This window comes from Salvelinus namaycush, chromosome 4, assembly GCF_016432855.1.
Source record: "Salvelinus namaycush isolate Seneca chromosome 4, SaNama_1.0, whole genome shotgun sequence".
Lineage (NCBI taxonomy): Eukaryota > Metazoa > Chordata > Actinopteri > Salmoniformes > Salmonidae > Salvelinus > Salvelinus namaycush.
In genome coordinates, this window is record NC_052310.1 from 63,983,428 (window position 1) to 64,009,220 (window position 25,793).

At 42.2% G+C, this 25,793-nt stretch overlaps 1 protein-coding gene across 3 annotated transcripts; it reads left to right on the top strand.

Annotated features, from left to right (window-relative positions):
- The first annotated feature begins 4,082 nt into the window (after window positions 1-4,082).
- Window positions 4,083-25,793, top strand: hps1 (HPS1 biogenesis of lysosomal organelles complex 3 subunit 1). 3 transcript variants are annotated; one of them, XM_038992180.1, is made up of 18 exons: window positions 4,083-4,246; window positions 5,060-5,223; window positions 5,525-5,659; window positions 7,655-7,797; window positions 7,894-8,002; window positions 9,317-9,477; window positions 10,088-10,190; window positions 10,280-10,376; window positions 10,493-10,578; window positions 21,738-21,905; window positions 22,170-22,346; window positions 22,771-22,847; window positions 23,299-23,439; window positions 23,646-23,711; window positions 24,380-24,524; window positions 24,814-24,927; window positions 25,035-25,117; window positions 25,541-25,793. In XM_038992180.1, exons 2-18 carry the CDS (start codon window positions 5,107-5,109, stop codon window positions 25,701-25,703), a joined length of 2,085 nt encoding a protein of 694 aa, XP_038848108.1. In that variant the 5' UTR covers window positions 4,083-4,246; window positions 5,060-5,106; the 3' UTR covers window positions 25,704-25,793. The 3 variants fall into 3 exon arrangements, with proteins under 3 accessions (XP_038848108.1, XP_038848107.1, XP_038848109.1); XM_038992179.1 differs by having other exon boundaries at window positions 5,094-5,223; XM_038992181.1 differs by lacking the exon at window positions 4,083-4,246 and having other exon boundaries at window positions 5,096-5,223; window positions 5,452-5,659.

Sequence of the window (25,793 nt, forward strand, 5' to 3'; positions counted from 1 at the left end):
ATAGAATTAAATTAACATTCCATCATCTCTGCAAGGTTACTGAGTGTAAATGATTGTCGAGAAAAGAGAGAGGATAGACGAAAAGAGGAAGACGGGATATACAGGACCACATGTTAGTGAGTCAAAAGTGAGAGGATGAAAGGACCGAAAGGTAACAGTAGGAAGCAATCAGAACGCACATCCCTGGAGACACACACATACACAAACTCTTTATTTTTCTTTTCTTTCTTGTCTTTTTTCTTTCTATCCATTCCAGCCGGTGAGTCAACTAACGTATTCTCAAAGAGTGCCGCCCATATCTCCAGTCCCCACGCTGGAGAGCTCACAAAGAGAACCAGGGGTCACACACACAGAAACACACACACACACACACACACACACACACACACGCATACACACACATAAAGCCCCCAGCAGATTTGGGGGCAGCTGGAATCAGGCTTTGCTGTGTTGTGGAGAGGGAGAGTCCTGTCCTGTCAGAGAGAGGTGGAGGGCCAGTGGTTGATGGGAAACATTCGCTAGGCTCGGCCCGACCAAGCTGGGTCAGGGTAAGTCCCCAATGCTTCAGAACCAGGTAAGTTCAGTGTTTCACTACACTGGTCCTTGCCAGAGAGGAAGAGGCGAAGTGAGAAGTTTTACTCCGTCCAAAATCTGTCCACAAAAATAAGCCCACAGACATATGGAGGTCAATGAGAGAATGTCGAATTTGGTCAACAAAAAATGTCATCGATAATTTTCTACATGATACTTATTTGATCAAATATAAGTTTGATAATGGTTAGATTGTTATGAATGCACTGATATAAGGTGACGCACGTGGCATTTTGGCAACTTTACATCAGAATTGTGCCTGTTTTAATAGAGATAGATAGAGGACTTTTAGCATGGATGATGCCATTGAGGGCTCCCACCATTTTAAAGTAGTCAACTGGGTGGGGATTCCTATGAGTTGGGCGCAGTCAGCCGATGAAGAAGAAGAAAATGGACTACTTTAAAAGGGTTATAGCCTCAATGGTGCTGCCCATGCTGTTCCAGATGTAATAATGACACAGATATAAAAATGAGTCCTCTATCTATGGCCTGTTGTTCACATGCATATCTGCCCTCTCATTGGCTACATTTGAGTCATTTAGCAGACGCTCTTATCCAGAGCAACTTACAGAAACAATTAGGGTTAAGTGCCTTGCTCAAAAGCACATCGACAGATTTGTGTTCACCTTGTTGGGTCAAGGATTTGAACCAGCAACTTTTTGGTAACTGGCCCAACGTTCTAACTGCTAGGTCTCACCTGATCTCGCCTCGTTCTGCCTGCCTTCCATCTTTGAGGACATGTATTTCCATTGCTAGAGCTGTCACTTGACTATCTTGTCAATATAATAGACAATATTTGTTCTTGCACATTTTTGTTCCAGTCCTATACCAGCACACCTGATATAACTACTCAACTAATTATCAAGGCCTTGAGAGGAGAGGGTTTGTATGGGCTGTGGTGGGCTAGCAGCGGACCATAAACCAGACACAGTACTGTTGAGAGTTTACGCTGCTGTGAAACAAATATGATATCTATTATTTTCTTTTAGGTGACGAGGTCTACCCAGTGAAGCTTGTCAGAGCCGGCCTTGAGTACAACAGTATGTGGTGTTCAAATACTTGTTGAACATTGTACTTTTTTGTTGAATATTTAGAAATTGTGACATTGTGTTGGCAGTCCTTCAAGAGTCATGAACCTAATCACTGAGCTGGCGTTATGTACAGAATTGTGACTTCATATAAATATCACAGACCTGTTCAGAAATTAGCCTGAAGAACCCAGTCTCCATCCCACATATGGTTCATCTTAAAAGGGCCAACCTGGTTTACTTTTAAACAGAGTACCAGACTCAGTCACACTTGGTTAATTTAGCCAGTGGTCCTGGTAAAAGAAAGAGGGGTTCTGTCTCTCTCTCTTTGTGCATGTTTTGGTCTGAAGGCCACAGTATATGTATCCACAATCAGCCCTTAAATCATCAAAGCACTTCACTCAACTTAATAAGGACCCTTTATTTGTGCAAAATTAAGTGAACCACACACACAAGCAAGAATATGCATGCATGCACAAATGTACGCACCCACACCCACACACACACATACACACACACACACAAAGGAGAGAGAAAAGCACACTGATCTCCGGAAACACGTTCAAAGTGAAAACTGGACTGGAGTTTCTCAGGAAAACAACATCAGAGAGATTTCACAGTTCATTTGATTACAACTCCCAAGACCTGATCCTCATGATGTAGTCTGTCACACATACAGGGATGAACTGACACAAACAACTGTCTCTGCCAAACACATACACATATGTTTATGCCAAGAACATGGCTTTTTAGAGTTCAACACTTTGTATTTCTCATGGCTGAATTCATTGAATAAAATAATGAAGTGCACAAAGGAAACAGTGCTGAACAGAAAAGACTTCACAGAGTAAGAAATATTGTCTGTAGAGTGCTGAAGTGAACATTAAACCTAGAGCTCATGAACGGATGTAAGTGTTTATGTGTTGCCCTTCCAGATCTGATTCTGATCCATCCAACCCATACTTCTGAACTGACGCTCTGACCATTTAGCAGAATCTTATACAGTGCTCTCATCAGGAAATTCTGGGAAACTTTTGTTTGGACAGCTCAGCTTCTTCTAAACCAGTACTTTGTGATAATAACCTCTGTGCGCCGTTTCTTTTGACCCAATCTGATGGTGGCGCGGTTTAGTACACTACACCGTTGTTCTGGATACCTTTGTTCTGGATACCGTTGTTCTAGATACCTTTGCGTGACAGCGACTCTTTAACAGAGGTAGCTGTAACCATACCCTGGCTAACTCTGTTTATACTCTGTGTTCCATTTTGAAAAACACACACACAAATATGTGCGCGTGCGCACACGCACGCACACACACACACACACACGCACGCACGCACGCACGCACGCACGCACGCACGCACGCACGCACGCACGCACGCACGCACACACACACACACACACACACACACACACACACACACACACTGTTTATACGCTGTGATCCATTTTGAAACATGTAAGGATTTCTGCAGGCCCCTTTGCTATGTTTACTCTGTGTATACAGTAGTCAGCTTAAAAAAAACTTCCATGAACGTCCAGCCGCTGGAAACTGATTGTACAGATTAGTAGCTAGACCCAGAAACATGAATGGTCTGCCAGAACCCAAACTCAGACTATTCAGAGTATTCTAGAATGTCCCCACAGGCGCAGATTTGTTCTGCCCATTAATTTATAACCTTTTAAGATCCTATTTTAAGGAATAAGGAACATTCCAAAATTCCACAAGATCTTCATTTGTGTGTGTGTGTGTGTGTGTGTGTGTGTGTGTGTGTGTGTGTGTGTGTGTGTGTGTGTGTGTGTGTGTGTGTGTGTGTGTGTGTGTGTGTGTGTGTGTGTGTGCGTACGTGTGTTTCTTTTTACTTTGCTCAAAGATAGTTGCATAATCAGGGTTACATTTGTATAACTCTGAACATCCTTTCTAATAATAATGATGTGCCTGTCTTGACAATGAAACAGATGATTCTGCTCAATATGTAGGCTAGGCTACTTATCTCATGTGATACAATAATGTAGGCCTATGACTCTCACAAGGAAGTAAGTGAATGACACATGAAATTTCTCTCCATGCACACACGTATGTACGCACGCACGCACGCACGCACGCACGCACGCACACATACACCACACACACACAACACCATAATACATTCAATGAATACCAGATCATTACAACTGTGTCAGAATCAAGCGCTTTAGTCTAGTCTTCAGCACATGACTTTAACTCACCTAATTATCTACCCCCAATGAAAGGATTACCCTTTCACCGTCAGGGAACCAACGTCAAAACTAAACACTGATCTCCAGTCAGTTTTACTTTTACCTTCGCCGTTTCTAAGAGAACGCATCAGGAGGGAAAACTGATCATAGACCTGCGTTTAATTTAGAGTCATATTTCTAGGAGGAGCTTAGCTTCCGCTGTTAAAGCGCTGTTAGTGTCACATGATTCGGCTCCAAGTTTCACCACGGAAGCTGAGTTGAGAAATGTTGCGTTAGAGTTTCAAAGTATGATCGTTTATAATCGGAAAGCTAAGGGTTTCGAACGAAGAGGGACATTTTAACAACATCTGATTAAACTGGTGGAACTCACGGAGGGGTAAATATGATGCATAACTGATTGGCCACAGGTAAGTTACTTTGTGTAACATGTTGTTATTATCATAGCCTACTGATGGGTGCAAGAATATCCTAATAGAAATTAATTGTGTAAAATATATATTTTTCACGTTGAATATGCCTATAGAATAGGCTAATGTCAGCTATGTGCATGACATATTTATAATGTTATTGTATGCGTTAGAAGGCAAACTTCGAAGTCCCATATGGGTAAACGCTATATTCTACGTTGCGCTACCCCTGTGATGCGTTGGGGTCCGACCTGTCAGCCATGCATTGGTGATCACTGAAGACAATCCGCATAGTCTGGATGTTTGACTCGTGCTGCATAATAGGGTTTGTCAAGGCTTGGTGCTCTTCTTATTTATCATGCTCTTCATCATATGACCACTCTACAAATGCATTTATCAGAGAATGAATTACATTATGAGTCCAGTAGAAAATTGGAAGTGGTTTGTCCTCTTCATGTATTGCACATACATTGTTGATATGATAATAACTTATGTTATTCCCTCATACCAGCTATGTAAGTAGAGCCAGTTACAGCAACACTGTTATTCTGTTTTCCAAGATAATACAAATGATTAATCACAAATGTGGTAACTCTATTATAAATCTATCTTTGCATGTAGGCTCATTTCTATCCAATTGCAGTGTAATGTTGTTCCGTGGTTTCCTGTAATATGGCAAAAAATGAGCTTCTTACGAATAATTTGCTTAGCCTATTTAAGGGCTGTGTGTATTGCAAAGAACGTTTCAAACTGTAACAGACTGTGACTTGCCTAGTTAAATAAAACATTTAATAAAACCTGCATATTCTGCAGATGACAACAGTGCTGTTATGGTTGGTTGCTACAGATAAGATCCCACTATGAAGTGTCTGCTGATAGCCAGCGAGAGCGCTGAGGTCCTCTTCTATTGGACAGACCCAGAGTTTGAACTCAACATCCAGGAGCAGTATGGAGCATCACAGGAAGAGGGGGAGAAGGTAAGACGGGAGCGGGCGAGGGATACAGGATGGTTCAAGTCGTCTTGTCTATTACATAAATATAGAAGCAATGATAGCATATTGCATATATGGATTAACCCAAATATCCCCAGTGACCTCATTCATATCACGTTTCTGTGACTTGCTGAACTCTCTGGTCTGTCCGGCAGGGGTTGTAGACATGTTGACTGGTTCATGTAGTACCATAATCCCTCATGGTCATTCCAGAGCAGAGAATTGGGGTTATGATGAGAGATTCCGGTGGAGGATATGGTTGAGTGTCTCTTTCCATCCCTCCCAGCCACCAGCATTTGAGGACAGCATCAACACTCTGTTTGCCCCCATCATCATCTCCTGCAGTACCATGGTGGACAGACTGGGAGACAGCTATACATCCTTTAGTACTGAGAACAACCACACCTATGTGCTACATCAGGTAATACACACACACACACACACACACACAGGAAACTAATGTTGCGTCATGACACAAAAACACGTCAACAGATACAGGGCAATTTGTGAGAGAACTATGCCCATAGTAAAGAATGGTCATAAAATAAGTGTAGGTGAGAGTGTGGTAAGTTAAGCCAACCTTGTTTCTAGGAAACCATATATAAAATGAATACATTGACCATATATTTAGGAAGAGGTCATCATTTCATGGAGTCTGTGAAGGAAGAAACCACATGGAAAAAGTGGTAAGCAATACCAAAAAATGTATTTTCACCAAATACAAATTCATTTATCGGTTAGAGGTTTGGTGATGCTTGTATCTACACCAAAGTAGATACTTTTAAGATTTTTCTATACATCAGTTGGGGTCTATATGAGGTCTCAAACTTAGCATGAAAGTGCATTCTTGTAACTGTGTGGGCTTATATAGTCAAAATATTTGCCTTGGGTTAAGTTTAGCAAATGGTTGCGCTAATGGCAAGTTGAGCAAATTGAAGTGTTTTCTTCCCAGGCGTTGGGATATGAGGTAACAACAGGGCCTGGCCTATGTTACAAGTGTTTTAAAAAGTACAAAGTGTTTGTTAGGTGTTACGCCTGTGTTACAATATGATTAAAATACAAAAAAGTAATTGGGTTGGAATAAAGATAGACATGGTTTTAAAAAGGTAGTGTTAATATTTAATTCAGTACAGAAATGTGTAGGTGGCTTAATTTACCCTGTCCCGCAACTAAACTTACACCATACCAATGGTAAATTGTACTATTTAATGAAGCTGTCAGTTGAGGACTTGTGAGGCGTCTGGCGTCTTTCTCAAACTAGACACTCTAATGTACTTGTCCTCTTGCTCAGTTGTGGACCGGGGCCTCCCACTCCTCTTTCTATTCTGGTTAGAGCTGTTCTGTGAAGGGAGTAGTACACAGCGTTGTACGAGATCTTCAGTTTCTTGGCAATTTCTCACATGGAATAGCCTTCATTTCTCAGAACAAGAATAGACTGACATGTTTCAGAAGAAAGTTATTATTTTCTGGCCATTTTGAGCCTGTAATCGAACCCACAAATGTTGATGCTCCAGATACTCAACTAGTCTGAAGAATGTCCGTTTTATGGCTTCTTTAATCAGAACAACAGTTTTCAGCTGTGCTAACATAATTGCAAAAGGGTTTTCTAATGATCAATTAGCCTTTTAAAATTATAAACTTGGATTAGCTAACACAACGTGCCATTGGAACACAGGAGTGATGGTTGCTGATAATGGGCCTCTGTACGCCTATGTAGATATTCCCTTAAAAATCTGCAGTTTCCAGCTACAAAAGTAATTTACAACATTAACAATGTCTACACTGTATTTCTGATCAATTTGATATTATATTAATGGACAAAAAATGTGCTTTTCTTTCAAAAACAAGGACATTTCTATGTGACCCCAAACTTTTGAATGGTAGTGTATGTACCTACAGTATCTTTGTTAGAAAGAATATTATATATACTAAATCAAAACTTACCCCACTCTCCCCTACAACTCATTTGACCGCATAAGCCACTCAATTACAGTTCCTCTACTGTGCTGTAGTAAAAGTGAAAGCCTGCTGTCCAGTAAAGCTTCACATCATGTGAGCCTGCCAGAACCTCGCAGTAGTCATGGGATCAGACTGTGTGGCTCTGTAAATGGGTTAAGATGACGTGGCCAATAGCCAACAGCAGTTCCATTCAGACCAAATGACTCGGTACCTTTTCTGCTCCTAGCCCCTACGCCTTCCGGTGTTCACGGATCTCAAAGGACGAGATAGTTGTTAGCCATGTGAGTCTTCCAACATACTAAGAGGAGCGTCCTCCATATTCCTTACACCAATCCAAGCCTCTCAGTTGTGTTAATAAAGAGCTTGGGACGTGTAGTATGTGTGTGTGAATCGGAACTGATTAGGGGTGATTGAGTGATTGATTATTTGATTGATGGAAATATTGACTGATTGACAGTTTGAGGAGTGTCTGTACATCGCTGTGAACGGAGACCAAGAAGAGGGCGAGGAGGATCTGAAGAGGAAGATTTACGTGATGAAGAAGATGATTGAGGTCCAATTCGGCATGGTTACCCTCAGCAGCACCCTGATCAGGAAAGAGTATGACATGACTCTTACCTTATGAAGTTCATTAGATCTGTGTTTGTGTGTGACAGATGGACTTGTGTCCTAATGGGCTGTGTGGTTTCTCTCCAGGCTGCGTCCTCAGGACACAGAGCAGAGGACCAATCTATGGAAATATCTACAGAGCCTCCTGGAGACCTACAGCCGCCTTCGAGAGCAGGACCAGAGCTTTTTAGTAGAGGTACTGTAGAATTAAGCAATATGGCCAGATGGGGTGTGGTATATGACCAATATTGTCACGCCCTGGCCTTAGTTATCTTTGTTTTCTGTATTATTTTAGTTAGGTCAGGGTGTGACATGGGGGATGTTTGTGTGTGTTTGTCTCATCTAGGGTGTTTGTATTGTCTAGGTTTTTTTTGTAGAGTTCATGGGGTTGTGTTCAGTGTAGGTGTTTAGGTAAGTCTATGGTTGCCTAGATTGGTTCTCAATTAGAGACAGCTGTCTATCGTTGTCTTTGATTGGGAGCCATATTTAGGCAGCCATAGTCATTAGGTAGGTTGTGGTTAATTGTCTATGTCTTGAAGTTAGTTGCTTGTGTCTGCACTTTCGTTTGATAGCGTCACGGTCGTTTGTTGTTTTGTCTAGTTTGTATTAGTGTTCGTGTTCATTTCTTCTTCTATTAAAAAGAAGATGTATTTATATCACGCTGCGCCTTGGTCCTCTCTTTCACCTAACGAAAATATAAATAAATATACCACAGCAAAGGGATGTTCTTAATCACGACGCAATGCGGAGTGCCTGGATACAGCCCTTAGCTGTGGTATATTGGCTATATACCATAAACCCCTGAGGTGCCTTATTGCTATTATAAACTGGTTACCAATGTAATTAGAGAAGTAAAAATGTATGTTTTTGTCATACCCGTAGTATACGTCTGATATCCCACGGCTGTCAGGCAATCAGCATTCAGGCCTCGAACCACCCAGTTTATAATGTGGAGGAAATTGTACTGTAAACTGTGCTTTACTGTACTCACTATTTTTCCCCAATGGGGAAATGTAGTTTTGACCTACACGGCAACAGACAGTACCAGTCAAAAGTTTGGACACACCTACTCATTCAAAGGTTTCTCTTTATTTTTACTATTTTCTACATTGTAGAATAATAGTGAAGACGTCAAAACTATGAAATAACAGATATGGAATCATGTAGTAACCCAAAAAGGGTTAAACAAATCAAAATATATTTTATGTTTGAGATTCTTCAAAGTAGCCACCCTTTGCCTTGATGCCATCTTTGCGCACTCTTGGCATTCTCTCAACCAGTTTCATTCATACATTGAAGAATCTCAAATATAAAATATAGTTTGATTTGTTTAACACTTTTTGGTTACTACATGATTCCATATGTGTTATTTCATAGTTTTGATGTCTTCACTATTATTATACAATGTGGAAAATAGTAAAAATAAAGAAAAACCTTTGAATGAGTAGGTGTGTCCAAACTTTTGACTGGTACTGTATATACAACGTATGTCTCTGTCTCCCTCCATCAGGCAGTAGAGAGGTTGATCCATCCTACTCTATGTGAACAATGTATAGAGTTTCTGGAGCGTCGCTTGGTGCAGCAGATCAACAGTAGTGTGGAGAGAGCAGGAGAGGAGGTCCTCCATGCATTCATACTGGTGCACACCAAACTACTAGCCTTCTATTCCAGGTTACTGCCCATTACTATTAAGACCAAACTATTAGCCTTCTATTCCAGGTTACTGTCCATTACTATTAAGACCAAACTAGTAGCCTTCTATTCCAGGTTACTGTCCATTACTATTAAGACCAAACTAGTAGCCTTTTACTCCACATTACTGTCCATTACTATTCACACAAAACTACAAGCTTTCTACTCCAGGTTACTGTCCATTACTATTCACACAAAACTATAAGCTTTCTACTCCAGGTTACTGTCCATTACTATTCACACAAAACTATAAGCTTTCTACTCCAGGTTACTGTCCATTACTGTAACGTCACTTTTTCACATAATGAAGAACATTTTCACATAATATGACATTGCAAATCACGTACAGAAGGAGGTACCTCTGAATCAGGGTTGGGGTCAATTCAGGAAAATAGGTAATAAACTGAAATTCCATTTCAGTTCCATTCATTTTCAATGCTTTCTCAATAAACTGAAAAGGAGGAGCTATTTCAAAAAAAATTACATTTCTGAATTTTAAATTCAAATTACTTCCTGAATTGAGTAACTTGAATTGACCCCAAACCTGCTCTGAATACCTTTCTATCCACCCCTCTCCTCTCCCCCACAGTCGTAACGCTAGTACCCTCACCTCGTCTGACCTGCTTGCTCTTATCGTCATGGTGCAGAACATGTATCCTAGCAACATCGACCTGGAGGATACTGCCCCCGAGGTAGGAGCACTGAGAGTGAAAGAAGAAGAATAACATATTCATCTGTCTGAATGCTTCTGAAGTTTAATGGCTGTGTGGTGTGTGTGCAGGATGTGGAGAACACCTCAGCCCCAGATATATTCTACACTCCAGAGCCTTCCCCTACTAATAGGGACTCAGGGACTGACAGGGACTCCGTTAATTCAGGTAGGTGTCTGTGCCGTGCTCTGCCATTTTTTGCCCTTGTGGCTCGGTGCAGTGATATGCTATACTTCCACTGCCTTTGGTTCAACTCACTAACCCTCTGCTCGCTCTCTTTGCAGGCAGGCATGAAGAGAGCAGGCATGAAGAGAGCTCTCATGTGGGCAGCGGTACTCCTGTGTTCCAGTTTTTGGATCCAGACATTCAGGTGAGCTTGGGGGGGGGGGGTGTACAGTCATGGCCAAAAGTTTTGAGAATGACACAAATATTAGTTTTCACAAAGTCTGCTGCCTCAGTGTCTTTAGATATTTTTGTCAGATGTTACTATGGAATACTGAAGTATAATTACGAGCATTTCACAATTGTCAAAGGCTTTTATTGACAATTACATGAAGTTGATGCAAAGAGTCAATATTTGCAGTGTTGACCCTTCTTTTTCAAGACACCTGCAATCCGCCCTGGCATGTTGTCAATCAACTTCTGGGCCACATCCTGACTGATGGCAACCCATTCTTGCATAATCAATGCTTGGAGTTTGTCAGAATTTGTGGGGTTTTGTTTGTCCACCCACCTCTTGAGGATTGACCTCAATTTCACAATGGAATTAAGGTCTGGGGAGTTTCCTGGCCATGGACCCAAAATATCAATGTTTTGTTCCCCGAGCCACTTAGTTATCACTTTTGCCTTATGGCAAGGTGCTCCATCATGCTGGAAAAGGCATTGTTCGTCACCAAACTGTTCCTGGATGGTTGGGAGAAGTTGCTCTCGGAGGATGTGTAGGTACCATTCTTTATTCATGGCTGTGTTCTTAGGCAGAATTGTGAGTGAGCCCACTCCCTTGGCTGAGAAGCAACCCCACACATGAATGGTCTCAGGATGCTTTACTGTTGGCATGACACACGACTGATGGCAGCGCTCACCTTGTCTTCTACGGCCAATTTTTTTCCCGGATGCCCCAAACAATCGGAAAGGGGTTTCATCAGAGAAAATGACTTTACCCCAGTCCTCAGCAGTCCAATCCCTGTAACTTTTGCAGAATGTCAGTCTGTCCCTGATGTTTTTCCTGGAGAGAAGTGGCTTCTTTGCTGCCCTTCAGGCCATCCTCCAAAAGTCTTCGCCTCACTGTGCGTGCAGATGCCCTCACACCTGCCTGCTGCCATTCATGAGCAAGCTCTGTACTGTTGGTGCCCCGATCCCGTAGCTGAATCAACTTTAGGAGACAGTCCTGGCGCTTGCTAGACTTTCTTGGGCGCCCTGAAGCCTTCTTCACAACAATTGAACCGCTCTCCTTGAAGTTCTTGATGATCCGATAAATGGTTGATTTAGGTGCAATCATACTGGCAGCAATATCTTTGCCTGTGAAGCCCTTTTTGTGCAAAGCAATGATGATGGCACATGTTTCCTTGCAGGTAACCATGTTTGACAGAGGAAGAACAATGATTCAAGCACCACCCTCCTTTTTGAAGCTTCCAGTCTGTCGAACTCAATCAGCATGACAGTGATCTCCAGCCTTGTCCTCGTCAACACTCACACCTGTGTTAACAAGATAATCACTGACATGATGTCAGCTGGTCCTTTTGTGGCAGGGCTAAAATGCAGTGGAAATGTTTTTTTGGGATTCAGTTCATTTGCATGGCAAAGAGGGACTTTGCAATTAATTGCAATTATTCATCTGATCACTCTTCATAACATTCTAGAGTATATGCAAATTACCATCATACAAACTGAGGCAGCAGACTTTGTGAAAATTAATATTTGGAGCATTCTCAAAACTTTTGGCCATGACTGTATACTATGACGCAAGTTAGATATACTCAGGGTTTTCTAAAGCTGGCCAGCTTCAGTTAGATGAACATTCCATTTCAGGCTTCATCCATGTTACGAACGTGGATGTTGATCGTGCAAATGATATGTAACAACACCCTGAGCGTATTGGATGAAACACCAATACAAATCTAACAGCACAAAAAAATAGATAAGCAAGTTCCTCATGGGTGATTTTTCATTATAGGATAGGCATTTGTTGCTGTCTAGCTGTGGCGCATGTAGGGAAGCAAAACTTAAGTGGTCAAAACCATTCATCTTGGGGCAACGGGGGAGCAGGGTTGCAAAATGCAATCATATCATTTTATAAAATTGTCTTTTTTTTTCAATTAACAAATTATCCATTGTATTATGATAATTATCTGGTAAGAAAGTGGAGGTGCACAAACATAAGTATGCACCTCCTATTTTAATTTGCTCCATGGCTCAGGCGCCCAAATGGACATTGAGACTTGTGAAGAGGAAGAACTTTTCAGGAGTTACTGAGTAATAAACATGCCATGCTGGTGGGTGGTAACATTCAAATAAAGCCCAGCCCTGAAAAGTATTTATTTGCACGTCATCTCATTGGGGAAACGCACAGCATTGAACCGATTTCCGGAGCCAAGATGGCGTCGCTGTGAGAGGGATTGTTTTCTCAATTGTCCCAGCAACTTTGAGGGTTAGGTGGTTAACAGTCTAATATTGGCTATCAATGTAGCAAGAAACTAACTATAACTTGTTTTAGCTACATATGGCAAGTTTAGAGTTTGTGTCAAGTTGAATGGGAAAAACACGACAGGAAAACAAGAAAAGATGGAATATCCAAGCCTCACAGAAGACTGCAGGCATGCTAGCTAGCTAGGACGAGAGCCAGAGCAGCATGGATACACAAGATGTCGCTAGCTCAAGCAAGAGAAAGAACAAGACGGTCCAGGAAGAGATCCTTGCAACCTCTTTACCTCTGACCCCAATTAAAAATCCACAGGAGAAAAAAGTGAAAGAGGACTGCAATCCAGACCCTGACTACTAAACAAGATGCCACGTTCTCCAAAGTGTCCATCATAGAGCGGGCTAATGAAGAAACATCAAAGAAGATTGATAATTTGTCAGAGACTGTTCGCCAGCTTGACACAGTTGTGAGCGAGAACAAGGAAAATATAACGTTCCTAGAGAACGAGCTGAAGAAACTGCAATCCCCAAATAATGAGCTGTGTGAGAATGTAGCTGAACTTCAACGGTACTCTCGCAAGTGGAATCTGAAAATCCAAGGTGTAAAAGAGGTAGAGGGAGAGGACATTAGGGAAGCAGTCATTAATATCCTGGGAAAGGTGGCTCCGTGCATCAAAGACAAGCTAAGAAACGTGATCGACGTGGTTCATCTACTTGGGAAACGAAGATCTGATGGACCCCCTCGCAATGTCATCCTGCGGTTCACTATGCACCACTACAGGGACATCATCTTGTAAATGGCCAAAGGTAACAAGTTTCTGGACAAGAAGAAGCTCCGCATCAAAGAGGCTCTGATACCGCAGGATCAGACTGCCAGGGAGAAACTGTGGCCAATTATACAGAAAACACGACAAGAGGGAAAGAAGGCTGGATTCAAGGGCACACACGCGTTCACCGAAGGAAGAAAGATTACTGGCTAGCTCTGACATGAACCACACTTGAACTGTGAGTACTGCCAAAAGTACATTTACTGTACTGACACGAGTAAATTTACAGTTCAATCTACAATTTATGAACACTTTTCTGTCTGATTAACCCTCTCAAGGTTTACTATTTGTTTTATTGTTCACATTACTACATCTGTCTAGTTTGTGTCTCTTTATTTTTTAATGCAGGAGTTTGTTTTCAACTCTTTTAATATCGTTAGCCTGAATGCTAGGGGTTTGAGAGATCTTACAAAAGAAAGCAGGAGTTTATAGTTTATATTGTAATGCAGATTTAGTTTTTCTTCAGGAAACTCATTTGTGTAAAGTGACTTCAAATTTTGTTTTTTACCCCCTTTTTCTCCCCAATTTCGTGGTATCCAATTGTTAGTAACTACTATCTTGTCTCATCGCTACAACTCCCGTACGGGCTCGGGAGAGACGAAGGTCGAGAGCCATGCGTCCTCCGAAACACAACCCAACCAAGCCGCACTGCTTCTTAACACAGCGCGCAGCCAACCCGGAAGCCAGCCGCACCAATGTGTCGGAGGAAACACAGTGCACCTAGCGACCTGGTCAGCGTCCACTGCGCCCAGCCCGCACAGGAGTCGCTAGTGCGCGATGAGATAAGGATATCCCTACCGGCCAAACCCTCCCTAACCCGGACGACGCTAGACCAATGTGCGTCGCCCTATGGACCTCCCGGTCACGGCCGGCTGCGACAGAGCCTGGGCTCGAACCCAGAGTCTCTGGTGCACTGCGATGCAGTGCCTTAGACCACTGCGCCACCCGGGAGGCCCAAATAAGACCCTTTTAGCCCAACATACCAGAAAATTACAGGATTTACGCAACAAACACTCAGAGGCTTTTCTAATTCTCTCAGGAGATTTTAGCGAAACACCTGATGACTCTGCTGATAATTTTTACTCCTAGAATGAGTCAAAGCTCTCAAAATAACAATATCATTACAACATTATGCAATGATCTCTCTGTTGATGATGCCTGGTGTTATTTCAATCCGGATGCAAAGGGTTATACCTGGATCAACCAAACTATGTCACGAAAATCTAGAATAGATTTATTCCTAATTTTCCCCTTTACAGTTTGTTATAGATGTAGATCATCAGTTGGCTACCTTTTTCTGATCATCATTTAATTTCCCTGAATTTACAAGCTACTAAAAATTCTAAAGGTATTTGAGGATATTGGAAATTAAACAACACACTTCTTAAAGATCCTATTTTTATTGGAAACATCAAATCGTTAGCCAAATATATTTTTGTATGAAAAGACTTGGGTCATGGAAGTAGATGGAATTCTTTAATAGAAAGTCAGAGTTGTAGCCATTAAACGTGCCAAAGAGCTGAAGCACCTGAAGAACCTTTTAGAGAAAAAGATTTGATGAGCAAGCTTGACAGTTTTTATGAATCTATCTCAAGAAGAAGAGTTTGTATTTAAATCTTTACAACTAGAATTCGAACAGCTTTACACGGATCTGGCAAATGGTGCTTTTGTCAGATCAAGAGCTAAATGTATTGAAGAGGGGGAAAGAAACACCAGTTTTTTTTTTTTGCATTTGAAAAGAGAAACAACAAAAGAAAAATCTATAACGGCACACAAAATGAATGATGTATTATGTAAAGATCCCATTACAATATCAACATTTGTCAATTCCTTTTATGAAAACCTTTACAACTCACAATTTCAGGAAGATGGTTGTGAAAGCTTAAATTTGCCACATTCAGAGTTATGGCCCTGTAATTGAGGATGATTTCCACTCAGTTTGCAATTCACCTGTTTCAATCAAAGAAATTAGAGAGGCTCTGAATTCAATGAAAAAAGGGAAATCACCTGGCGCTGATGGCCTGTCAGTTGAATTCTATAGACAGCTTTGGGAGTTACTAGAAGACCCTATTATTTATACACTGCTCAAAAAAATAAAGGGAACACTTAAACAACACAATGTAACTCCAAGTCAATCACACTTCTGTGAAATCAAACTGTCCACTTAGGAAGCAACACTGATTGACAATAAATTTCACATGCTGTTGTGCAAATGGAATAGACAAAAGGTGGAAATTATAGGCAATTAGCAAGACACCCCCAAAAAAGGAGTGATTCTGCAGGTGGTGACCACAGACCACTTCTCAGTTCCTATGCTTCCTGGCTGATGTTTTGGTCACTTTTGAATGCTGGCGGTGCTCTCACTCTAGTGGTAGCATGAGACAGAGTCTACAACCCACACAAGTGGCTCAGGTAGTGCAGTTCATCCAGGATGGCACATCAATGCGAGCTGTGGCAAAAAGGTTTGCTGTGTCTGTCAGCGTAGTGTCCAGAGCATGGAGGCGCTACCAGGAGACAGGCCAGTACATCAGGAGACGTGGAGGAGGCCGTAGGAGGGCAACAACCCAGCAGCAGGACCGCTACCTCCGCCTTTGTGCAAGGAGGTGCACTGCCAGCGCCCTGCAAAATGACCTCCAGCAGGCCACAAATGTGCATGTGTCTGCATATGGTCTCACAAGGGGTCTGAGGATCTCATCTCGGTACCTATTGGCAGTCAGGCTACCTCTGGCGAGCACATGGAGGGCTGTGCGGCCCCACAAAGAAATGCCACCCCACACCATGACTGACCCATCGCCAAACCGGTCATGCTGGAGGATGTTGCAGGCAGCAGAACGTTCTCCACGGCGTCTCCAGACTCTGTCACGTCTGTCACATGTGCTCATGTGCTCAGTGTGAACCTGCTTTCATCTGTGAAGAGCACAGGGCGCCAGTGGCGAATTTGCCAATCTTGGTGTTCTCTGGCAAATGCCAAACGTCCTGCACGGTGTTGGGCTATAAGCACAACCCCCACATGTGGACGTCGGGCCCTCATACCACCCTCATGGAGTCTGTTTCTGACCGTTTGAGCAGACACATGCACATTTGTGGCCTGCTGGAGGTCATTTTGCAGGGCGCTGGCAGTGCACCTCCTTGCACAAAGGCGGAGGTAGCGGTCCTGCTGCTGGGTTGTTGCCCTCCTACGGCCTCCTCCACGTCTCCTGATGTACTGGCCTGTCTCCTGGTAGCGCCTCCATGCTCTGGACACTACGCTGACAGACACAGCAAACCTTTTTGCCACAGCTCGCATTGATGTGCCATCCTGGATGAACTGCACTACCTGAGCCACTTGTGTGGGTTGTAGACTCCGTCTCATGCTACCACTAGAGTGAGAGCACCGCCAGCATTCAAAAGTGACCAAAACATCAGCCAGGAAGCATAGGAACTGAGAAGTGGTCTGTGGTCACCACCTGCAGAATCACTCCTTTTTTGGGGGTGTCTTGCTAATTGCCTATAATTTCCACCTTTTGTCTATTCCATTTGCACAACAGCATGTGAAATTTATTGTCAATCAGTGTTGCTTCCTAAGTGGACAGTTTGATTTCATAGAAGTGTGATTGACTTGGAGTTACATTGTGTTGTTTAAGTGTTCCCTTTATTTTTTTGAGCAGTGTATGTTTTAAGATTGCATCGAAAATGGTGAAACGGTCTCCACTATGAAAGGGCCTTATTTCACTGATTCCGAAGACCCTTCTCTCATTGACAATTGGAGACACAATTACTTTATTAAATATTGATTACAAATTGATTGCTCTGGTTTATGCCAAAATATTAAAGAAAGGAATTACATACCATTATAAATGAGACTCAAACAGGATTTATGAAAGGCCGTCACATAACCTCCAACAATCGTTTAGTCTTGCACCTTTTAGATTATTCAGATGCAATTGATTCAGATGGTGGTGTTTTATTTCTGGACTTCTGTAAAGCCTTTGACACAATTGAACATACATTTTTCTTTCGGCCTCTTAAACTTTTTGGTTTCGGTGAAAATTGTATCAAAGTTATTCGCATGTTTTACAAAGATATAAATAGTTCTGTGATACTAAACCTTAATTGTGTACATCCAAAAGATTCAGTATCAACAGAAGTATACGACAGGGATGCCCAATTTTGCCCTTTTTTATTAATTTTAGTAGTGGAACGCATTATCTCTAGATATTCTGAATAATGCATATCTGCATATTTTTAACAGAGAATAATGCATATCCCTTTTTAACAGAGAATAATGCATATCCCTTTTTAACAGAGAAATCTAAATTTACCAACTGGCTGACGATACTACTCTTTTTTTCTTTTTTTAAGACAAAGACCAGGTCGCCCATGCCCTTAATGCTATCACTGCATTCTCTATTGCATCTGGATTAAAACTGAACGTTTCTAAATGTGAAATGTTTATATGACTGATGATAAAGAAATATAAAATATTCCTTTAAAGGACTGTGTTAAATATTTAGGAATACATCTATCAAAAAACCACTTAGTCAGACAACATATACATTTCTCTCCTAAAATTAAGAAAACCAAGAAAATAGTTAATAGTTTGCTACAAAGGGATCTTTCTATACTTGGGAGAAGGCTTCTGTCCAGGGCAGAGGGACTGTCTTGCTTTGTGTACCCCTCATCATCTTTATTTGTAAAACGATCAACAAGACCTTTCCTGACTTCATCTAGAAAAATAAGTCTCAAACTAAAAAAGTTGGTCCTTTCAAATAAAATAACTGAAGGAGATCTGGAAGTATTAGATTATGTTGACATAAATAACACTTTCAAGATCAATTGGTTGAATAAATGTCAATACAGAATCAATTTGGCTTTTGCTGACTGGTTGAGTACCGGTACATACTAACGTTACTAAGTGCGCTATTTTTCAGATGTTGCCCTACCGGAGTTACACAGTAATGGAGTCACTGCTATTAGCTTCACAACTGACATTTGGGCCAGCGATACCATGAGCATGCTGATTCTGACAGCACAGTGAGTCGTCAAGGATTTCGTACTGAGGAAAGTCGTATTTCATGCTCATGAATGTGCTGGTTGTCATACCGCTGCTGCCATTTCAATGGCATTTGAGATAATATGTTTGAAACTTGGAAACATGAACACCCTAGCTAGCTCCATTCAAACAACTGACTTGATTCAAAAGGCACTCGCACATCTGAGCAATCTTATTTGCAGGTGCATGGCAACAATTGAACAAGATGAAGGAAAAAGGAAACAGCACACTGCTCTTGATAGTATCACCGATATTTAATACGTTTACGTATCGGCCTCCATCAGAGCTTTTGTGATTTTTGGAAATTTGCACCCTTATGTAGACCTGGCCCCACCCACATCCGTTCTACACATCGAAGGGGGTTGGAGGCAAAGGAAAAACAAATAAGTGCAACCAAATATAACAATATGCATTTCATAAATATTACAAAAGTGTATAAATAAGGCATATTGAACACGTCTGTAAAACCTCAATGAGGACATAGCAAGTTTTCATTAGTCATTGGGTACATCGTACGAAAAACGTCAGAGAAATCTACAATAGACACATATTTCATGTTCAAATTCACAACATAACATACATAAGCATTTCATCATTAAGTCCTTTAGGAAATAATGTCACCTAGAGCGAATTCCCTACAGACAGTGACTCCAGCTACCATGGCACACAGTCCGTTTTTTTAGCCCGGAAGCAACAGAGGGCTCCACGAAAGAAAAGAAACGATGCAAGAGAGGCAAGCGGTCGAAGAGGAGACCAAAAACACAGGCCGTGGACACGGAGCTACAGCAGGACGCGGTAATTAACCTCTCCAAATAAGACCTTACTGATGCTCAAGTCTCAGTCTTATCTAAGGGCCTCTCTTTTGCACCTACATGTACAGATAGTGACATGAGCCTACCAGAAAAGCTAAACTACTTCTATGCTTGCTTTGAGGCAAATAACACTGAAACATGCATGAGAGCACCAGCTCCAGGAAGACTGTGTGATCACTCTCCGCAGCCAATGTGAGTAAGACCTTTAAACAGGTCAACATTCACAAGGCCGCAGGGCCAGACGGATTACCAGGACGTGTCCCTGCAAGCATGCGGTGACCAACTGGCAAGTGTCTTCACTGACATTTTCAACCTCTCCCTGTCTGAGTCTGTAATACCAACATGTTTCAAGCAGCCCACCATAGTCCCTGTGCCCAAGAACACTAAGGTAACCTGCCTAAATGACTACCGACCCGTAGCACTCACGTCTGTAGCCATGAAGTGCTTTTAAAGGCTGGTCATGTCTCACATCAACACCATTATCCTAGAAATCATAGACCCACTCCAATTTGCATACCGCCCCCAACAGATCCACAGATGATGCAATCTATGTTGCACTCCACACTGTTATTTTCCACATAGACAAAAGGAACACTTATGTGAGAATGCTATTCATTGACTACAGCTCAGCGTTCAACACCATAGTGCCCTCAAAGCTCATCAATAAGCTTAGGACCCTGGTACTAAACACCTCCCTCTGCAACTTGATCCTGGACTTCCTGACAGGCCGTCCCCAGATGGTAAAGCTCGGTAACAACACATCCGCCACACTGATCCTCAACACAGGGGCCCCTTCTGCCTTCAATGAAGCTGCCAGTTGAGGACTTGTGAGGCGTCTTTCTCAAACTAGAAACTCTAATGTACTTGTCCTCTTGCTCAGTTGTGGACCGGGGCCTCCCACTCCTCTTTCTATTCTGGTTAGAGCTGTTCTGTGAAGGGAGTAGTACACAGCGTTGTACAAGATCTTCAGTTCCTTGGCAATTTCTCACATGGAATAGCCTTCATTTCTCAGAACAAGAATAGACTGGCGAGTTTCAGAAGAAAGTTAGTTGTTTCTGGACATTTGGAGCCTGTAATCGAACCCACAAATGCTGATGCTCCAGATACTCAACTAGTCTAAAAAAGGCCCGTTTTATTGCTTCTTTAATCAGCACAACCGTTTTCAGCTGTGCTTACATAATTGCAAAGGGGTTTTCTAATGATCAATTAGCCTTTTTAAAATTACAAACTTGAATTAGCTAACACAACGTGCCATTGGACCACAGGAGTGATGGTTGCTGATAATGGGCCTCTGTACGCCTATGTAGATATTCCATAACAAATCTGCCGTTTCCAGCACAATAGTCATTTACGACATTAACAATGTCTACACTGTATTTCTGATCAATTTGATGTTATTTTAATGGGCAGAAAATGTGCTTTTCTTTCAAAAACAAGGACATTTCTATGTGACCCCTAACTTTTGAACAGGTGTGTGTGTGTGTGTGTGTGTGTGTGTGTGTGTGTGTGTGTGTGTAACATTTGTGTGTGTATTTAGTATTTTCTTGTTTGTACCTGTGTTTTGTTTGACATGTTTGATGTCGGGATGTAAGTTGTTGATCATTTTGTATTATGAAATAAAATAATGAAGAAAATTTACACAGAATTCCATGAAGTTCCCACTTTGGATTTCCCACTTCAACCCCAAATCTATTATACCTTGACTAAAACGATGACTAATTTACTTAAATCGTTGTGCAACATCGTGGGTAAGCTCTGGGCATCGTCTTTCAGCTGAAAAAAAGATTTTCGCTGTTGTGGTCCAAAATGTCATACAAAAGTTTCAAATGCATTTTGGTATTACTAAATGTGTAGTGTGATCGTTTTTTTAACACACAAAAATGTTTTTTGTTTTTTTTGTGACGCTGGTTATCCCTAGTTAAGCTCAGAGTTGACGAAAGTTACCTCGCTATTTCCTCAAACCATATTTGTAGTATAGGGCCAGGCCATTAGGACAAAATGGTATTGCTGCACCAAAAAGGTCTGGATCCTAACTAGAGAAATGCATGTACCTTAGACTTTCTCATAAATCCTGCATTTAAATTAGACAGACCTTGGAGGGTAATTTTATTTTTTGATCTTGAGCCCTTGCTCAAAGCCATTGGATTTGCATGTTCTTTATAATCTATATAGTGTAATTTATCATGAGATTAAATTCATGTAAATTCCATTCTGTCTTCAGATGGCGGAGGACAGTCTCCGGACCCTGGAAGCTCCTCCCCCTGACCCCTCGAACCCTAGCAGAGTCTTCCTAGAGGTCACGCTGAAGGAGGGCTGCTATCCCATGATGCCTCACTCCATGTACTGTCTGCCACTCTGGCCGGGCATCACTCTGGTGCTGCTCACTAAGGTCTGTATACACACACACACACACACACACACACACACACACACACACACACACACACACACACACACACACACACACACGCACGCGCGCATATATACACAGACAGACACACACATTCAAAGAGAAAGGGTAAGCAAATCTCACAACTTTGGATGTTATTTTAGATCAAGCCAGAAGATGGCAGTAATTTGTCACTGAGATAAGACTGCTCTCTCTATCTCTCCCTCGCTCCTTCTCTCTCCCTCTCCCCCCCTCTCTCTCTAGATACCTAACAGTAACCTGGCCATGTCAGTCTATGTGTTCCTAGAGGCATTTGCTAAGTTGGAGAAGCGTCTGAGTGAAGGTCTGGAGGGGTCAGCGGCCCGCAGCCAGACGTCCATACAGGACCTCCGCAACAAACTGGACAAGTTCATTAGGGCATTGGGAACCTCAGACATACAGGTGGGTGTAATATATGAAGTCCTAGCTGTATATGGAAGCTTTTTGTCATTGAAAAGCATTTGATATGCTCCCAGTGACAGATTTAAAACCTAATTTCAGTTTATGTGACAAAACAAGCATGTATAGTGTAGAGAATCATTGTACCATCTAAACCTCTGTGGAGTATATTTTCCATGACCCAAAATATTGTATTTTCAGCTGTTTGAAACTGGTGTACAAAACCAGAAGCAAGACTCAGAAACTAAACTTAAGAACGGGAAGCATAGAAATAGCACACATAGAACATATCTACCGCGTGTTAAACTTGCTTTCATTGAGAATGACAGATCTATAACACACAATTCTATGGTCGGGTTGCCCAAAATGTTACATAAAAACATTGCTAAAGTATTTATAACACATCTGTCGATCTCCTCTCTTTCAGACGTCCCAGCTACAGAGTGTGTGGACAGAGTTTAAGAGCCGGGCATTCACCAGAGGAGGACCTGGCTTCAGCAGGGAGTGAGTGTCTTGTCTACTGCCACCTGCTCTCTATGGCCCAATCCCATGTCGACCCCTAGCTCCTGCTCCCTATGTTCTACTGTAGGTCTGGAGGATTAGATACAGTATGTATATGTGTGGGTATATATATATATATTCCGGTCTCTGTTCTTAATTCTGGATTATGTGTGTATTGTTTCTTTTTATTATTGCTAGATATTACTGCATTTTTGGAGCTAGAAAATACAAGCATTTTTCTGCTCCTGCAATAACATCTGCAAATCTGTGCACGCAACTATCAAACTTTGATTTGATTTGTCATGGGCCCATTTAGCATTTGGGAAGATGTGTATCATTATGTTAGCTCTGAACTCTGTCCCTAGCCTGGTGCCCTGGTGTGGTAGTGTGAAGAGTCAGCTGTGTGGAGTCTACAGACAGTGTTTCATCATACTGTATCTGTCTCTGTCCCTAGCCTGGTCCCCTGGTGTCGTACTATGAAGAGCCAGCTGTGTGGAGTCTACAGACAGTGTTTCATCACAGAGAACACAGTTGGAGGAGGGAGTCCACAGCGTCTATCACCCAGTCTACAGGACAGAGCTCTCACCATGGTGCAGTACGTATGAGGCCCAGGACTAGCTAATAGTATTTCTCTCAATAGCAAATAACCAGTGCTGTATGTATTGTGTAAAGGCCTGTAGGACAGAGCTCTGGATACCTGTACAGGTGAAGATACTATTCTTATCTTCTCTATTCTCTCTCCCTCCTCTTGTCCTTCCTCTATCCCCTTCCTTTCACCCCCACCCCCCCTCTCTCTCTCAGGGAGAAGTTGATGGATTGGAAAGACTTCCTGTTGGTGAAGAGTAAGAGAAACATCACCATGGTGTCATATCCTGCCTCACATTAACCCCGCCCTCTGGAGCCATGTTAGAAATCTCAAATGGCCCCTTATTTCCTATGTTTGTGCTCCTAATATTATGAGGTTAGATGTAGGATTGGTGTGTTAAAGAGAAGGGGTAGCCTATACAAAGTCTTTAGAAGAGGTAGAGTTTGATCAAAAGCCTGCACACCCAGTTGTTCTCCAAGAGGGTTGGCCACCCCTGATCTTGACTAACCGGGAGCAATAGCTAAATGACTGTAGAAACTCCCATTGTCAGGCTAAATCTCCAGTGGTTTCAGTGCAGACCCCCATGTTTCCCCATTTCCATGGCATTTTGAAAGCAATAGGAGCTGATAGCTATCCATGAGGAATGTTGTGCCCTGGTGTGTCACAGACAGTTTTTATTTATATCTTGGATGAAATGTCTACTGTAAGTCACTGAAGGGGTAGAATGTAATCATGCAGCTCGTTGAAATCAAACCAAATGCTGCTACTGTATAGTAGTTTGACCAGGTTGGACAGATATCTCTAGACAAGAGATTGTCAAGTTTATTTAATCCAGATGATGTTACGTACCCAGAGAAGTTACTGTAGTGTAGTGTTGTGGTATTAGGCTCTGTGTTGTACTGTATCTGTGTGTTGTGAGGTGTATTGACCTTAACACAGCGGATATTACGTACCTTGAGGAGTTCCCGGGCCTGATCCATTTCATCTACGTCGACCGCACCGCTGGTCAGATGATCGCTCCTTCTCTCAACATCACGGACCGTGCAACCTCTGAGCTAGGAAAGGGGCCACTGGCTCACTTCATAAAGGGCAAGGTTAGACTGTACAATCTACACTGGTTCTAGAGGGTTGTCTAAGAGTTATCCACTAGTTTGGGATTGTAATCAACTAAAGTAGGCTCTCAATGCATATGGGATATCAAAAGTTGCCTCTGTAAAAGTAAAGCTGGTTTGATATTTTTAGTAAATGGATATCACTGATGATTTCTCGGTCTCTCTTGGTCTGTATCTCTCTATCTGTATATTTCTGTTTCTCTCCCTCTGTATCTCGCTCTCGCTCTCGTTCCTCTTCTCGCTCTCTTTTCTTCTCGGTCTCTCTCTGTAGGTATGGGATCTGGTTAATACATCGAGGATTTACCTACAGAAGGGTTATTCCACTGTCACTCTGAGAGATGGAGACTACTTCTTCTGCTACTTCCTCTGGTTCGAAAACGAAACGGTAAATTACCTCAATGTTGGGTATACCAAGCCGGATTTTTCCATTGGAATGTTCTGGAACGTCATTGTGTTTGTATGACCCTTAACCTCTGTCACCTGACCAATCAGGGCTACAAACTGGAAGTAAAGGACCTGCCAATCCTGCCCAACGACTCCGCCCCCATCGGAATGCTGGCCTGGGACTACTACAGGTGAGGAGGAGGAGGAGGAGGTTGTGTGTGGATGTATAATGCATTCTCTAGTATTTATGGCTGTATTACAGGAGTGTGTGTGTGTATAATGCATTATCTAGTATTTATGGCTGTATTACAGGAGTGTGTGTGTGGATGTATAATGCATTCTCTAGTATTTATGGCTGTATTACAGGAGTGTGTGTATGTATAATGCATTCTCTAGTATTTATGGCTGTATTACAGGAGTGTGTGTGTGTATGTATAATGCATTCTCTAGTATTTATGGCTGTATTACAGGAGTGTGTGTATGTATAATGCATTCTCTAGTATTTATGGCTGTATTACAGGAGTGTGTGTGTGTGTGTGTATGTATAATGCATTCTCTAGTATTTATGGCTGTATTACAGGAGTGTGTGTGTGTGCTCCTGTTCCCCTCCACAGGAAGCTGTTGCGCTACTACAGTAAGAGCCACCAGGGGGAGGTGGTGAAGTGTTATGAGCTGCTGACAGTCCATCTAGGAGTCATCCCTACAGAGTACATACTACAACACTGTAGTCAACTAGCACGCAAACTCTGGGAGCCCTCACGTATACCCCTACTGTAGGAGACACACACACACACACACACACACACATATAGATCACTGATTGTACAAAACATTATGTACACCTGCTCTTTCTATGACATTAACTGA

Excerpts from the sequence above, each read along its gene's own strand:
- hps1 (XM_038992180.1), top strand. The coding sequence starts at position 5,107 with ATGAAGTGTCTGCTGATAGCCAGCGAGAGCGCTGAGGTCCTCTTCTAT. Across the intron at positions 24,928-25,034 it reads TCTGGTTCGAAAACGAAACG|GGCTACAAACTGGAAGTAAA; the intron begins GTAAATTACCTC and ends CTGACCAATCAG. Across the intron at positions 25,118-25,540 it reads CTGGCCTGGGACTACTACAG|GAAGCTGTTGCGCTACTACA; the intron begins GTGAGGAGGAGG and ends TCCCCTCCACAG.